The sequence below is a fragment of the Hylobates moloch genome, unplaced genomic scaffold, assembly GCF_009828535.3.
Source record: "Hylobates moloch isolate HMO894 unplaced genomic scaffold, HMol_V3 SCAFFOLD_8, whole genome shotgun sequence".
Lineage (NCBI taxonomy): Eukaryota > Metazoa > Chordata > Mammalia > Primates > Hylobatidae > Hylobates > Hylobates moloch.
Window position 1 is genome coordinate 6463677 of NW_026652283.1, and position 16269 is coordinate 6479945.

The window sequence follows — 16269 nt, forward strand, 5'->3', positions numbered from 1 at the left end:
TTTTTTTTTTTTTGAGACCGAGTCTCACTGTCGCCCAGGCTGGAGTGCTGTGGTGCAACCTTGGCTCACTGCAACCTTAGCCTCCCAGGTTCAAGCGATTCTCCTGCTTCAGTCTCCCGAGTAGCTGGGATTACAGGCGCCCACCACCACGCCCGGCTGATTTTTTGTATTTTTAGTACAGACGAGGTTTCACCATGTTAGCCAGGTTGGTCTCGAACCCCTGACCTCAGGTGATCCACCCGCCTTGGCCTCCCAGAAAGTGCTGGGATTACAGGCATGAGCCAGCGTGCCCGGCCTTCCCCTACACTATTGCCCTCCTCTCCCCGGAGTTCAATCACCTCTAGCTCTGACTCTAGGGCTTTCCCTTCCTGGGAAGACCCAAAGATGCAGGAGCCTAAAACTGACCTTATTTCTCAGTAGCACCCAACCATTCCCTCTCCTCAGAAGATCCCAGTCCCACCTTCCCACCTTTACCCTTAAAGCGGCAAAGGCAGTACCCAGTTCCCTCAAAAATACTCAGTGGCCAGAGGTTGTAAAATGTGTATTAAATTTCATGGGTATGCACAGTGGAGAAGGCATCCTCACAGAGGCAAGAGTTCCAACCCGGTGACAATGGCACTGAGCCACCCCAGTCCAGTTTTCCACCATCCTAAGACAGCAGCAGCTGGCTGTTGCTCCTGGACTGAGATTTCTTCCTCTTTGCTGGTGGGGGGCGGCTGGAACTGATGGGAGACACAGTGGGAGGCTGAGGCCCCTTGGGGGTATCATTCTGTTTCTGGAAGGCAGCTTTCTTGAAAGGCTGCTCTGGCAACTGCTGCTTCTCAACCCCCTTGGCCCTTCCAAGGGGCTGATGATGGTCCTTAGGTTTCAGGGTGGCCTGAGTCTTGGACAGGGATAACACAGCTGGTGTTTCTGTGTCTGTGCCCTTGGGAGGGGCATTCTGCTTGAGGAAAGCAAGTTTCTTGGAGGACTGTAATTTAGGTGATCGTTGCTTTAGCTTCCCAGTCACCTTTGACTCCCTGATCCCTTCAGCTTTTCCAGCTGGCTGACTGCTATCCTGGAACCTGGAGGAAGCTTGGGTCTTTGTGACAGAAGGTACAGTGGACAATTCTGAGTCTGCCCCTTTGGAGATGCCATTTGGCTTCTGGAAGGAGGCCTTCTTGGGATGTTGCTGTTTCTGCAGCTGCTGCTTTGTCTTTGCAGCCCCCTTGGCCTTCTTGGCTGGCTGGCTGCTGTTCTCAGACTTGGGGATGACCTGAGGCAAGTCTGCATTTGTAGGTGTGGCTGTTTCAGAATTTCCTGGGGTTAAAATTAAACAGATGGTATCAGAAAATGGGCCTTATCACCATATTTTAATATTCTCATATTAAAATATGAGAATTGCCATTTCTTGGGCAGGAGCTCCACACAATTAGGTCAGTGCCTAAGAGCAAATTACCTAAATTCCCATTACTTAATATAACTTGGCCTTTACTCAAGTCCTAGTTGAACCTTGTATTAAGAGATCACTACCTATAGGCCAGGCGTGGTGGCTCACACCTGTAATTCCAGCACTTTGGGAGGCCAAGGCAAGTGGATTGCTTGAGGCCAGGAGTTCAAGACCAGCCCAGCCAACATGGTGAAACCGTCTCTACTAAAAATACAAAAATTAGCCAGGGATGGTGGTACACACCTGTAATCCTAGCTACTTGGGAGTCTGAGGCACAAGAATCGCTTGAACCTGGAAGGTGGAGGTTGCAATGAGCTGAGATTGCACCACTGCAGTCCAGCCTGAGCGACAAAGCAAGACACCGTCTCAAAAAACAAAACAAAACAAAAAAATCACTGCCTATCCTTGGGCCAAAAGGTTTCTACAGGAAGCTGCGCCCTCTTGAGGACAGGAAGTAACAAGATGCTATAGGAAGAGATGAATCTCAGGGTTTTGGGTTTTTTTTTTTTTTTTTTTTTTTTTTTTTTTTGAGACGGAATCTCACTCTGTCATCCAGGCTGGAGTGCAGTGGTGTGATCTTGGCTCACTGCAACCTCTGTCTCCTGGGTTCAAGCGATTCTCCTGCCTCAGCCTCCTGACAATCACAAGCGTGCGCCACCATGTCCGACTAATTTTTGTATTTTTAGTAGAGATGGGGTTTCACCATGTTGACCAGCTGGTCTTGAACTCCTGACCTCAGGTGATCCACCCACCTCAGCCTCCCAAAGTGCTGGGGTTACAGGTGCAAGCCACCACGCCCGGCCTCGCGGAGTCTTCTAAATGAATTTGAAGCACTAAGCTTTATTTTATTTATCTTTTTTTTTTTTTTTTTTTTTGAGGTAGAGTCTCACTGTGTTGCCCAGGCTGGAATACAGTGGTGCCATCATAGCTCACTGCAACCTCAAACTCCTGGGGCTCAAGGGATCCTCCTACCTCAGCCTCCAGAGTAGCTGGAACTACAAAGTCTCCCTTTGTTGCCCAGACAGGTCTCAAACTTGTGGTCTTAAGTGATCTTCCCGCCTCAGCCTCCCAAAGTACTGGGATTTACAGGCATAAGCCATCACCACACCTGGCCTATTTATTTTTTAAATCAGAGAGTTTTTTTTCCACGTGGATTGTGATGAAGTGCAGGATAATTAAAATACGTACTTTTTAAGTTATAGCAAATTTTACTATTCCTTTGAGATGGAGTTTTGCTCTTGTTGCCCAGGCTGAAATGCAATAGCATGACCTCGGCTTACTGCAACCTCCACCTCCCAGGTTCAAGTGATTCTCCTGCCTCAGCCTCCTGAGTAGTTGGGACTACAGGCACACGCCACCATGCCCAGCTAATTCTTTTTTTTTTTGAGATGGAGTCTCCCTCTGTCGCCCAGGCTGGAGTGCAGTGGTGCAATGTCAGCTCACTGCAAGCTCCGCCTCCCGGGTTCATGCCATTCTCCTGCCTCAGCCTCCTGAGTGGCTGGGACGACAGGCGCCCGCCACCACGCTTGGCTAATTTTTTGTATTTTTAGTACAGACGGGGGGTTTCACTGTGTTAGCCAGGATGGTCTCGATCTCCTGACCTCATGATCTGCCCGTCTTGCCCTCCCAAAGTGCTGGGATTACAGGCATGAGCCACTGCGCCTGGCCACACCCAGCTAATTCTTATATTTTTAGTAGAGACGGGGTTTCACCATGTTGAATTCCTGACCTCAGGTGAGTGCTGGGATTACAGGCATGAGCCACCATGCCCAGACAAATTCTACTATTTCTAAAGTAGCACTTCTCTCCCTCTTCCAACTAAACCCAGGGTTATATCCCAGTAAGCAGCGCTCTCAAGGCTGTTTCAGAAAACCCCACCCTTCCCTTGAGATCCCGGCCAGACTCCTCAAGATGGCTGAGAAAACAATTTGCAATGAGTGTGAAGGGCTCAGAGAACTGCTTACAAAGCTCTGTGGAGCTCTGTTCCAACCCAGTGCTGAGAATGCTGGACCAGCAGAGGTACAGTACCAGTAAGTCCACCCTGTGCCAAGAAGGAAAAGAAACCACAACCTGCATTTGGAATGCATTTAGTGCTGAACAACTGCAGCCACTTGGCAGAATAAAGGAAAAGGCCTCCATCCATATGAACACTTTAGCCTATTCACATGGGGTCCAGCACTCAAAAAGCAATTCTAGCTGGAATGAGAGGGTTCTCTCATCCAAGCATGCAAAGGCTGGAGTAAGGGATGCATGAATCTTTCCTTTCCCTTCCCTCCTGTCACACCATAAAGCCTCCTAAAAGGTGGAAAGAGCAAAGGTGGTGATGAAGGGTAGAGAAAGATCACTTACCTGTCTGGGACTGAGGGATAGAATTGGAGAATTTCTTGAACTTGGCAATGAAGAACCCATCCATATTGTGGGTATGAGGGTAGAAGCGTCGGGTAGAACGCAGAGTGGGGTGGAAGCGCCTTTCTCGAAAGCGGGTAAAACCTTCCTGGCCAAAGTCTAGGCCTGTGGGCACCAGTCGCACATTCCTCTTTTTCAGAGCATAGTCTACCACCCACTCATTCTCTTCTACCTGGATGTGGGGGGAAGACAAAGAAGGGAGGAAAAAGCAGAGCTGGAGCTGAAGGGAGCTCTAAGGGGCAAAGAGTCCCCCAGCCCAGCCTCCCCTGCTCTGCCATGGCGGAGGTCTCACCATGATAGAACAGGTGCAGTAAACCAGGTAGCCTCCTGTCTTGGAGGTCGCATTGACAGAGTCAATAGCACTCAGGAGCAACTCCTTCTGGAGGTGAGCACAGCGCAGGATGTCCTTCTCATCCTGTCCCAAAAAGAGACCCAAAGGCAGCCTCAGGAGGAGAGGGGAGCCCAGAGGGTGTCCCCATCTCACTTTCCAGCTCTACGAGACCCAGCCAAGGCCTCTCAGAGGCCCACCACCTGACTCCTCACCTTGTTAGTCTTCACGGCTGGGTCCTTGGAGATGACCCCAGTGCCACTGCAGGGAGCATCCAGCAGTACTCGGTCAAAGCCCCCCACCACCTGGGGAAAAGATACAGATGAATCATATGTCTCTTCTGCAACCAGCAGGGCACTATTTACTAGGGTCAAGTCTAAACATTGAGGTCAGGAAGGCAGAAGGTCAACTGGAAGAAGCCTCAGGAGACACACAGCTCGAGTCTCACCTTGGGGAACTGACGCCCATCATAGTGGCTGATAACGGTGTTGGTGACTCCCAGCCGGTGCAAGTTGCCCACAACACTCTTGAGCCGCTCAGCATTGGCGTCATTGGCAAGGATCACACCCGTGTTCTTCATCAGCTGGGCTAAAGGGAGGGCAGTAACAGTGCTCATCAGCCAGTTCCACTGCCTCCACACCTGCTCCCACCCTCCTGCCCAGGAATCCACATGAGAAGTGTCATCACCTCAAGGCAACTTCACTCCCAACAAGCCTGCCTACTGTATAGGCTGATCCACTCTGCACTAGTGATCAGCAAGTCTACCGATGTGGTTTTCCCATTTTTACCAAACACCTATCTGGTCCTACATACTAAATTACTTCTTTTAAGTGACAGCAGCTTAATAAAAGTTATGGCTGCTGATTATGTGCTGAACACTGCCAAGGACTTCTAAATGCATCATTTTAACCCTCACAATCCAAGCATAATACAAGGGCCAACCCAAGCACAATTACCAGCCCATTTTAAGGATGACAAAAGAGAATCCATAGTCAGATGGGTAGTAAGTGGCACACTGGAACCCAGGCCGACTCCAGAAACTGGTCCTCACCACTCTGCTAGCTACCTGCACATTGTGTTCCGTGAGCACTAGTGAGTCAGCAACCCCATCTACTTTCAAAAGACAGCCCGATGAATCCCACCTGCCTGCCCCTCTCATACCCATGTAGCTGGTCTTTCCTCCAGGGGCACAACACATGTCCAGGATCCGCTCATGTTCCTGGGGTGCCAAGGCCATGACGGGCAACATGCTGGAGGCTCCCTGCAGCATGTAGTGCCCAGCCAGGTACTCGGGGGTAGCACCTGTGGAGGAGGACCACCCTGTGACATGCGGTAGGGACGGGGACAGAGGTAGAAGGGCTCTTGGGTGGGGGAGACTTACCAATGGGCACAGAAGAATCATACACCACTAGTCCAGTCTTTGACCACTTGCCCAGGGGATCCAGATTAACCCCACGATTGATTAGAGCCTGAAGAGGGATGAAGATTTTTTTTTTTTGAGACGGAGTCTTATGCTGTTGCCCAGGCTAGAGTGAGGTGGCGCGATCTCGGCTCACAGCAACCTCCACCTCCTGGATTCAAGCAATTCTTTCTCGTGCCTCAGCCTCCTGAGTAGCTGAGACAACGGGCACGTACCACCATGCCTGGCTAATTTTTGTATTTTTTCATAGAGATGGGGTTTCACCATGTTGGCCAGGCTGGTCTCTAACTCCTGACCTCAGGTGATCTGCCCGCCTCGGCCTCCCAAAGTGCTAGGATTACAGGCGTGAGCCACCGCGCCCGGCAGGGATGAAGGTTTTAATAACCTCATAGGCTACTCTACCCAGAAAACAGATGAAGACATTAAAAACATGGTTCATAAAAACATGGCCCATGGCCCCACAACTCCTAGAGTGCTTACTCCGAACACAGTCATCATGGACTCACTGAGCAGTTTCTCTCTCCCACTCCATCCTAGGATGCCCTTTTTTCTTAACCTCAGGCTCCTAACTCAAGGTCTGAACTTCATCCCAATGGAGCAGGATGCCACCTCCTGTTACTTTATTTCCTAGAAGTGGCATCTGATTTTCTAAGAGGCTGAGCCCCTCCACTATACTAAAAATTTAATGATATTGGTTATAGCAACATTACATTATTAAGTTTTCTTCACACCAGGAAATATACAACACGTATAACCCAACAACTGACTTTAGAACAGGGGTCTTTAACCTGGGGCCCCTGAACCCTTGGAAATGAGTTTAAAATATTGACTGTGCATATGTGTCTTTTTTGTGCAGTCAGGAATCATATTTCCCCAGCTCCTCAATGATTACCCTCCAATTTCCTTAGGGGCAGCACGCTCATCTTGAAGTCTCATCATCCTAGTCACAGAGAGCACAGCATGAACTTCCCATTCCACAGAGGTCCTAGGCCCCCAGCCTGCCAGAGACATCAGGCCTCTGGGTTTGCCCCCCAGGATCATGCTTAGGTTCTAAGGCCCCACCCAGTCAGGGTAGCACAGGGGAATCTCTGGAGTTGGCAGAAGTCACTTCCCTTCTGAGATGAGCGAGCCTCAAAGGCCACCCCTCACCTGCGCAAGGTCTCGGCGTCGGGTTTTCAAGGTATTGGTCCGGAGGGTGACGGGCCGAGGCACCTCATTAGCTTCTAAGAACTCCACTAGCTGTGGGGCAAGACAGCAGGGAATAAGTGAGGCTGGCTAAGGAGCTCAGTCAGAGGAGGGGGGCAAGGGGGCTGAACATCCTCCTTACACAGGGTAAGGAGGTGAGAAAAGCAAAGCAGAAGAGGCATTCGGCAATCCAGTACCTCAGACAGAGGGAAGAGGTCCATGAGCTTGCCAAGCAGGAAGTCTCCATAGGAGTAGTAAGTGGCCAGATCCTTCTTGAGCCGGTTCAGGTATTCAGAACGAGACCGCCCTTCCTCCCGCTGAGCCCCAAAATCACGCAGAATTCCCACAATATCCTGGATCCGCTTGTGAACTCGTTGCAGGTCTGGAGCCTGGGCATGTGGGCCTGTTAAGGAACTGTGTCATGATGTCCTAGGGCCTGGAAATCCCTCTCCCCAGCACCTTCCTCCTAACTCTTCACTCTGCCCTGCAAGGATATCCTGCTCCGTCTCCCCAGCAGGGGGCAGCACAAACGGTTCCTCATCCACATTGATCTGCAGGCCCCCATCTGCCTCCTCCTCCTTTGGGGGTCCTGACTCAGGGGTCACTTCTTTCTCTTCCTCCTCGTCCTCCGTCTCCTCTTCACTCCACTGGATCCTAGAAACAGGTCCAGGAACAAAGTGATTCACAGACCAAAACAGACACCTCCTCCTTCCTCACAGCTTCCCCACCCCAGTGGCTTCCTATGCTCCATCCCAATAGCTTCCAAAACTCACCCAGCAGCAGCTTCCCGGGCCTTCTGCTTCCGAGCAGCTCTTTCAATGGGCAGCAACTGAAGACAGACAAGGGCTGTTAATACAGGCCTGCCCTTCCATCAGCCCTTGTAGCACTTCTATCTCTGTCTCTTATTTTTTCACTAAATAAAAACCCAACACTTGCTCTCAGAAGGAAATAGAGAAGCAAAGAAATGAAGACAAGATTGGCACAATATTGATCACTGTTGAAACTAAGTAATGAGGGCATGGTGGTGCATGCCTGTAAATCCCAGCTACTCGGGAAGCTGAGGCAGAAGAATTGCTTGAACCCGGGAGATGGAGGTTGCAGTGAGCCAAGATCAAGCCACTGCACTTCAGCCTGGGCAACAGAGAAAGACTTCATCTCAAAAAACAAAACAAAACAAAACAAAACAAAAAAAACCTAAGTAATAAATTAAAGGGTTCATTATATTTTTCTTTCTACTATTATGTTTTTCACTTTTCCATTAAGAAAAAAAAAAAAAAAAAAACTGGAAAAATACCTGTATGTATAAAGTAGGACAAAAATTGCCCTTGACTACCATTTTGCCATATTTTTTTTGAGAGAAGTCTCGCTCTTGTCCCCCAGGCTGGAGTGCAATGGTGCGATCTTGGCTCACTGCAACCTCCGCCTCCCGGGTTCAAACGATTCTCCTGCCTCAGCCTCCCAAGTCGCTGGGATTATAGGCGCGCACCACCATGCCCAGCTAATTTTTTGTATTTTTAGCAGAGATGGGGTTTCACCATGATGGCCAAGCTGGTTTTGAACTCCTGACCTCAGGTGATTCGCCCGCCTCGGCCTCCCAAAGTGCTGGGACTACAGGTGTGAGCCACCGCACCTGGCTCATTTTGCCATATTTTTTTGACTTATTCGGTATTTTTCACATAATCCATTTTCAAGTTTCTTGCTTTTTAGACTTCAGTTACATCACAGGCATTTTCATAGACATAATGACCAGTGTTAACTGCATCATATGCATGAACCATAACTTACTTAGGCATATTGTATATTTTGGAAGTTCCCAGAGTTTTTGGCATTATGATCCACATGGTACCTGCAAACCTAATAATGACCCTGTAGATACAAGAGGATGTAGGAAAGGGGTGCACATGGGGACCTTCTCTTTTTATTCTATACGATTCTAACAATACATCCACACACTAATTGTATAATAACTTCCTGCACCTCAGTAAAGAACTATTTGCTGACATTTTGGATCATCTTCCTTAATAGGGAATTACTATGTCAAAAGGAAGAAGTTTTTGGTTTTTGTTTGAGACAGTCTCATTCTGTCACCCAGGCTGGAGTGCAGTGGTAAGATGACAGCTCACTGCAGCCTCAACCTCCCAAGCTCCAGTCATCTTCCCACTTCAGCATCCTGATAGCTGGGACTACAGGTGTATGCCACCACACCCAGCTAATTTTTAAACAATTTTTTAACTTTTTTTTTTTTTTGAGACAGAGTCTCACTTTGTTGCCCAGGTTGGAGTGCAATAGCGTGATCTCGGCTCACTGCAACCTCCACCTCACAGATTCCAGCAATTTTTCTGCCTCAGCCTCCCGGGTTGCTGGGAGTAGCTGGGATCACAGGCATATACTACCACACCAGCTAATTTTCGTATTTTTAGTAGGGATGGGGTTTCGCCACATTGTCCAGGCTGGTCTCAAACTCTGAAGCTCAGGTGATCCGCCCACCTTGGCCTCCCAAAGTGCTAGGATTATAGGTGTGAACCACTGCACCTGGCCAATTTTTTAATTTTTTGTAGATATGGGATCTCCCTATGTTGCCCAAGCTGGTCTCCAACTCCTGGGCTCAAGCAATCCTCCTGCCTCAGCCTCCGAAAGTGCTGGGATTACAGATGTGAGCCACCATACCCAGCCAAAAGGAACAAATTTTTCAAAGTTCTGAGATAACTGCTTTATAAAAAGTGCATTTCTGTGCCCATCAGTGGAGCACACCATTGTCCACCTTCCCATATCTACACCAAGAGAGCCTTCTAGATTTTTTTAAATGCTCTATCCTACAGCTCTTTCAAACTTGTAGGTGCACTGGGAGAGGATATAAGGCAGTAGGGAAACAGTGATGGAGCACAAAAACCCCTTTCCTCTAGTCAGGCTTATCCTTGCTACTAAGAAACAGTCTCAAGAATCTGGGAAAGAAACTAAATAGCAAGGATCCTTCTCTGAATGCCCAAAGAGATGAATCTCACCTCTTCACCTTCCTCCTCATCCTCAGAGTTGGAGTCAGCTCCATAGTCATCTACCATATCAGCGTCGTCCTCGGAGCCCCAGAGGTCCCCGTGGTTCACCATACCATCTTCTTCAGAGTCTTCCTCCTCCTCTTCCTCATCACTGCTAGGTGCTGGGCGCTTCTTGCCTCGAGCAGCATTAAAAAGGGACTGGGGCCCCTTCTTACCAGCTGTCTGGACAGCTCCTGCAGAAATCGCTAAGGGTTTGAAGAGTCCTGGACTAATGGCAGCCACACATTCCCTGGCCCCACACCCTGGAAGCCTGTACTTTCTACCCCTCAGAATGTCCTTTGGCTGTTCCTTTCACTCCGGAAATGTTTAGCGAGTCCTTCCCTACCCAGGACCCAAAGGACTCCTCATGTAGCATCCAGCTCTTAGTTTCACTGACCTTTTGGTAGCTTTCCAGGCAATGGTTTGGCCTCAGGAGACTTATTTGTCTTAGGGGCTTCAGCAGAGCCCAACCTCCTCTTGGCTGCCCTGAAAAGACACAAGAGATTCAAGGAGTGAAAAAATTGGAAGATACTTCCAGGCTCTGCCATTTCCACCATAGAGAAATGTGAGAGTCTAGAATTAACTCTGTGGTCAAAGATGAGCAGTACCAATTTAACCTACTTAAGTTTTGACACCCACACTTACCTCTTTCGAGCACGACTAGACAGCCTCTTGGAATTTTCGTCACTTACTGTTTAAAAAAGAAAAACGCGGCAGAACAAGTTACAGGGGACATTAAAAATAAATGGGAACGGAAATAAACATGGTAAGAGAATTAGTACACTAATTAAAAGGAGTCCATTTAAATCTCAGCCCTGTCATTATTTAATAACTGTATACGAGTTTCTTGTTTTTTTTTTGAAATGGAATTTCACTCGTCTTCCAGGCTGGAGTGCAATGGCGTGATCTCAACTCACTGCAACCTCTGTCTCCCAGATTCAAGTGATTCTATTGCCTCAGCCTTCCACCACCACGCCCAGCTAATTGTTGTATTTTTAGTAGAGACAGGGTTTCACCATGTTGGCCAGGCTGGTCTGGAACACCGGACCTCAGGTGATCCACCTGCCTCGGCCTCCCAAAGTGTTTCCTTAGTAGTGCCTCTCTCACAGGACTCTAAGATGATGAAGTGATATAACATAACCAACAAGTTTAATTCAGTGCCCAGGACTTGCTACTATCTCAATAAACTGCATCCTTTATCCAGTGCCCAACACAAACTCCCAGTCCAGTGTTACCTCCCAGCGATCTTCCACACATTAGACTACCACTCAGCATGAAGAAGCCAGATCCGTGCCTTTCCATTTCCATCCCTTCCAAAACGCAAATCAGTGACTGACCCCTCCCCTTCACTACTTCCTCTTGCTACAATGTTACCCATTTTTCAAAACCTAGCTTAACAAAAACTTTTACAGTTTTGCATGGGATCCCCCTTCCTCTCACAATGTTTTAAATCACACCTTCCCTTGCATGAATAGTTGTGTCCGTGTCTTCACATCTCTACGACCTAAACAGTTCCCTACAATCTAAACGACTGTTTCATTCATACCGCCTAGTAACTCATACAGAGAAGATTCCACTTAAATAGAAAATGAACAGAAACTAAAAAAGAGAAGAGGTTATGATACAGAATACTGCAAAAGCTGAGGATCAGGAGGCCACAACTAATCCTTACCTGCAGGCAAGAATCTGACGAGTTCTGTCTCGGCGCCCTTCTGCTTCCGGGCCTTTCGGCCTGGCCCCCGCTTCTCCTTCTTCGTAGGGTCCAACTTGCGCCCCATGGTACTGTGGCAGACAGAAATGGGAAAAGGTGGCGTCGCGCGTGTCGGAGGGAACGGCAGAACGCACGCTTGGCGTATTATAGTGGGAAAGGGCACAACCTCAACTCAGCACCCGCAACTCACTCAGCACCCACGACTCAGCACCCGTGACTAAGAACCCCCGCTCTCCCCCTGGAGGCCCGACCGAACGCCCTCCCCATGAAACCCAGGTAGCGCGCCCCTCTCCCCACGTCCCAGACCAGGTCAGTGCTGCCACCCTTCGTCCCCCAATTGCCTCTAGACCCACCAGAATGCGGGTTAAGGCCCGAGAGTGCCCTTCGGGCGGCCCTCCACGTGCAATCCGGACCTCGCTTTCGGCCGGCACCCGCCACAGAATCGTTCCACGCAGGCGCACGGGTAGCGCTAGCCGCGCGGCCCCGCCTCTTCCTGTTGCGTTCCAGTCGGCAGCCGCGCCCGGAACTTACGCGCGCCCTGGGAAAGCCCGCGGAGCCGGCGGCGGCGAGTAGGAGGACATTCGAAGGAGACGCGCAGCTTACACCCGTGGCGGGTGGATGGAACAATGTGACGAAACCGCTGAGCTGACCGCCCTTCCCTCATGGAGTTGGCTTTTAGCCTCACGGCCGGTTTCTGTTGGAAAAGCTAGTGCGTGAAAGCCGCACCTTCTTCTCGAACCAGGGCCCGACAGCGGGGCCCTCTCCCTGGCATCCACCTCTCTAGTCCAGCGCCAAGATAACGGAATTCCAGGCTGGGCGCGGTGGCTCACGCCTGTAATCCCAGCACTTTGGGAGGCTGAGGTGGGCGGATCACCTGAGGTCAGGAGTTCGAGACCAGCCTGGCCAACATGATGAAACCCCGTCTCTACTAAAAATACAAAATTAGCCGGGCGTGGTGGCGGGCGCCCATAATCCCAGCTACTCGGGAGGCTGAGGCAGAATTGCTTGAGCCCGGGAGGCGGAGGTTGCAGTGAGTCGAGATCGTGCCACTTCAGCCAGAGCAAGAGCGAAACTCCACTTCAAAAAAAAAAAAAAAAAGCCGGGCGCAGTGGCTCACGCCTGTAGTCCCAGCACTTTGGGAGGCCGAGGCGGGCGGATCACGAGGTCGACAGATCCGAGATCATCCTGGCCAACCTTGTCTCTATTAAAAATACAAAAATTAGTTGTGCATGGTGGCGCACGCCTGTAGTAGTCCCAGCTACTCTGGAGGCTGAGGCAGGAGAATCGCTTGAACCCCGGAGGGGGAGGTTGCAGTGAGCTGAGATCGCGCCACTGTACTCCAGCCTGGCGACAGAGCGAGACTCCGTCTCAAAAAAAAAAAAAAAAAACCATGGAATTCCATGCCACTTACCTCCTTCTCCCCGCCCCCTTTTTAAAAATCTTTTTATGGAGACTGGGTGTGGGGTCTCACTATGTTGCCAGGGCTGGTTTAGAACTCCTAGGCTCAAGTGATCCTCCTGCCCCCACTTCTGTGCTATTACAGGGTGTGAGCCACCGTGCCTTGCCCTCCCAGCACGTTCCTTGATGCTCACCCCTGATCAGCCCCTCAATTAAGATGCTGCACTGCACCTAGTTTCGCAGGGGGCCTCTTCGCCGGAACTCGCTTTCAGGTGGGTCTACAATTAGTTGGGAAACAACGGGTTGCAACGCTGACCTGGTCTGGGACATGAGGAGAAATGAACTACAAGGGTTTCAAGGTTGGAGGGCGTTAGGTCGGGCCTCTGGGGGTGTGGGGTTGAGGCTGTGTTCTTCCACAAATTGCATCCCAATTTTGCACAACTTAGCAAGAAAACACCCCTCAGCCTTCCTCGAAACTAACATTAAGGTAGTGGTTAGGTGTTAAAAACTGTTCCATGTACTTTACTGGTTTAACATGACAACCGTGTGAGATATACATGAGAAATCTGCATCCCACCAAAGTTAAACAACTTTCTCAAGGTCACAGAGCCATTAAGCGCGGCGGTGCCCGCAGTTTTGCAGCCTCTCATTTTCCACAGGTGAAGTCACCGTTGGCAAGGCACATACTGCACCCACACACAGAACCCAGTTACTCAGTGGGGTATCAGGACACCACGTAGCCCTTAATTTTCAACTATACAGGTGCAAGACTCCTGCCGCACACACTCATCCACCTGCATCTATACCCACACTGAACCAGAGCACTAAAATACAAGGAAACTTTTATTTTCAATTTTCATCAAGAAATTTGCTGTGGTTTTTTATGCTTTTGGTTTTTTCCTTTTTTTTTTTTTCCACTTTATTTCATTTAGCCGCTCAGTGGCTAGAGCCGCTGGGTTCCTGGTATTAAAAAGATGCCAACAGAGGTAGCTGTGTCTCGCCCAGGGGCCCAGCCCACTCTGAATACCCCCAAAATAGGAGAAAAGAAAACACAAAATAAACCAACAAAATAAAACCAAAAGGAGGAAAAAATTCAGATCATTTTCTTCAAGCCTGGCAGGAACCCACAACAGTTTGTGTGTAACAGGCGTTACAGTGGGGAGAAGCCAGGGTCCAGAAGGCCAGCCCGCCAGCTCCTGCAGATGGCGCCGGCGCTACTGCTGCATGTCTCTCCTGCAGGAAGGGCACCACTGCCCCTCACTCCCTCCCCTCCCCCAGTGCACTGGGGCTGTTCCTTTACAACATGGAAGATGGGCAGAAGGAAGGTGAGGGTCTCTCAGGCCCCCAGGGGAGAAGCTGGGACAAGAGAAAGTGAGGAAGGTCACTGCTCAGCGGTGGAGGTGGTATCAGTCTGCATCTTCACTGCTGCTGGGCTACCTAGAGAAGGAGACCCAAGGAGTCAGAATTTCAGATGATAGGAATCCACCCAATCTCAAGGGAATTCACTCATAGGCCACCCACCCAGTATGTAAAGCTAGGGACATACAGCAAAGTTACAAGCTCCAAAATGGTTCTGCAGGAAGAGGTGGTGTCAAGAAGGAAATGGTCCTACCTGCTGTGGGGTAGGTTCGGGTGCCCGGTTTGCCAGACGGCTGAGAATGTTACGCTCTGACATCTGTAACCTCACAGCAACTGGGGGAATTCGGGCAATGGTAGCTGGGAGTCGAGTCACATCGGCTTTCATGTCACTCAGCAGTTCTTCCAGCTGTTTCAGAACTGCATAGGGAGAAAAAGAGGTGGTGAGCTGTGGTGGCCAAGACTGAGCTCCCTCTACCCTAGTGGACCAGCCCCCTATCACTTCTCAGTGACCAAGTGACTGTGATGTATTGTCTTGTCATCTGACCTGACCTCCACCATGTTCAAATTCCTACTCCTCATATTCCATTTCCAACTGTCCATGATTTTGTGCTTTTTAAAGTCACCTAAACCTTCACTATCCCTTACTATTATTGTATTTCCTCTTCTTGAGAAGCTTATTCCTGTTTTTTCTCTTACTTCTCTACCTTCAGAATCTGTCTCCCACCTCCATTATAACAGCATTCTTTTCCTTATTTCACCCTCCGCCTCCTAACCTTTTACTTTAATTAGAAACAAAATGTTGAAAGGGGTCTAGAATTTGAAGGGATCTTTTATCACCTGAAGTTACCTCTAAAGTATCCCAAATGACACTATATTATTCTGCTTTGCTTTCCATCTCAAGAACCTGAATATGTTTAAAAGCGGTGGCCGGGTGCAGTGGCTCACACCTGTAATCCCAGCGCTTTGGGAGGCCAAGGCAGGCGGATCACCTGAGGTCGGGAGTACAAGACTAGGCTAACCAACATGGAGAAACCCCATCTCTACTAAAAATACAAAATTAGCTGGGGCGCGGTGGCTCATGCCTGTAATCCCAGCACTTTGGGAGGCAGAGGCGGGTGGATCACATGAGGTCAGGAGTTCAAGACCAGCCTGGCCAACATGGTGAAACACCATCTCTACTAAAAATACAAAAAATTAGCTGGGCATGGTGGCGGGCGCCTGTAATCCCAGCAACTTGGGAAGCTGAGGCAGGAGAATCGCTTGAACCTGGGAGGCGGAGGTTGTGGTGAACTGAGATCGTGCCATTGCACTCCAGCCTGGGCAACAAGAGCAAAACTCCATCTCGAAAAACAAACAAACAAAAAAAAAACAAAATTAGCCGGGCATGGTGGCACGTGCCTGTAATCTCAGCTACTCAGGAGGCTGAGGCAGGAGAATCGCTTGAACACAGGAGGCGGAGGTTGCAGTGAGCCGAGATCACGCCATTGCACCCCAGCCTGGGCAACAAGAGCAAAACTCCACCTCAAAAAAAAAAAAAAAAGAGGTGGCCAGGGCGGGGCACAGTGGCTCACACCTATAATCCCAGCACTTTGGGAGGTGGAGGCGGGTGGATCATTTGAAGTCAGTTTGAGACCAGCCTTGCCAACATGGTGAAACCCCATCTCTACTAAAAATACAAAAATTAGCCACAAGTGGTGGCACATGCCTGTAGTCCCAGCTACTCGGGAGGCTGAGGCAGAAGAATTGCTTGAACCCAGGAGGCAGAGGTTGCAGTGGGCCAAGATCACACCACTGCACTCCAGCCCGGGCAACAGAGCTAGACTATCAAGAGGTGGCCAGTATGGCGGATGTTTTGTAGTCCAGTATCAGAGGTGAGGCAGAGGATCATTGGGTTAGGATTCCAACCACCTGGGAGTCTCACTATGTTGCCCAGGCTGATAGCCCATGCAATGGCACGATCTTGGCTCACTGCAAACTCCGCCTCCTGGGTTCAAGCGATTC

General features: G+C 49.7%; 2 protein-coding genes across 2 annotated transcripts in view; both read right to left on the bottom strand.

Annotated features, from left to right (window-relative positions):
* Positions 1–524: 524 nt before the first annotated feature.
* On the bottom strand, positions 525–11979 carry NOP2 (NOP2 nucleolar protein). The gene is made up of 16 exons (XM_058443022.1): positions 11865–11979; positions 11473–11582; positions 10446–10491; positions 10198–10286; positions 9771–9994; positions 7542–7597; positions 7263–7422; positions 6966–7163; positions 6733–6822; positions 5545–5632; positions 5325–5465; positions 4612–4751; positions 4379–4468; positions 4128–4250; positions 3779–4007; positions 525–1299 (listed from the first exon to the last, which is right to left on the bottom strand). Exons 2-16 carry the CDS (start codon positions 11576–11578, stop codon positions 650–652), a joined length of 2430 nt encoding a protein of 809 aa, XP_058299005.1. The 5' UTR covers positions 11579–11582; positions 11865–11979; the 3' UTR covers positions 525–649.
* A 1755-nt stretch (positions 11980–13734) lies between these two features.
* The window catches only part of CHD4 (chromodomain helicase DNA binding protein 4), a 43209-nt gene continuing 40674 nt past the window's right edge, over positions 13735–16269 (bottom strand). The window contains 2 exon segments of the mRNA XM_032159414.2: positions 13735–14346; positions 14522–14685. Of these exon segments, the coding sequence (XP_032015305.1) occupies positions 14329–14346; positions 14522–14685 (182 nt within the window). The 3' untranslated portion in view covers positions 13735–14328.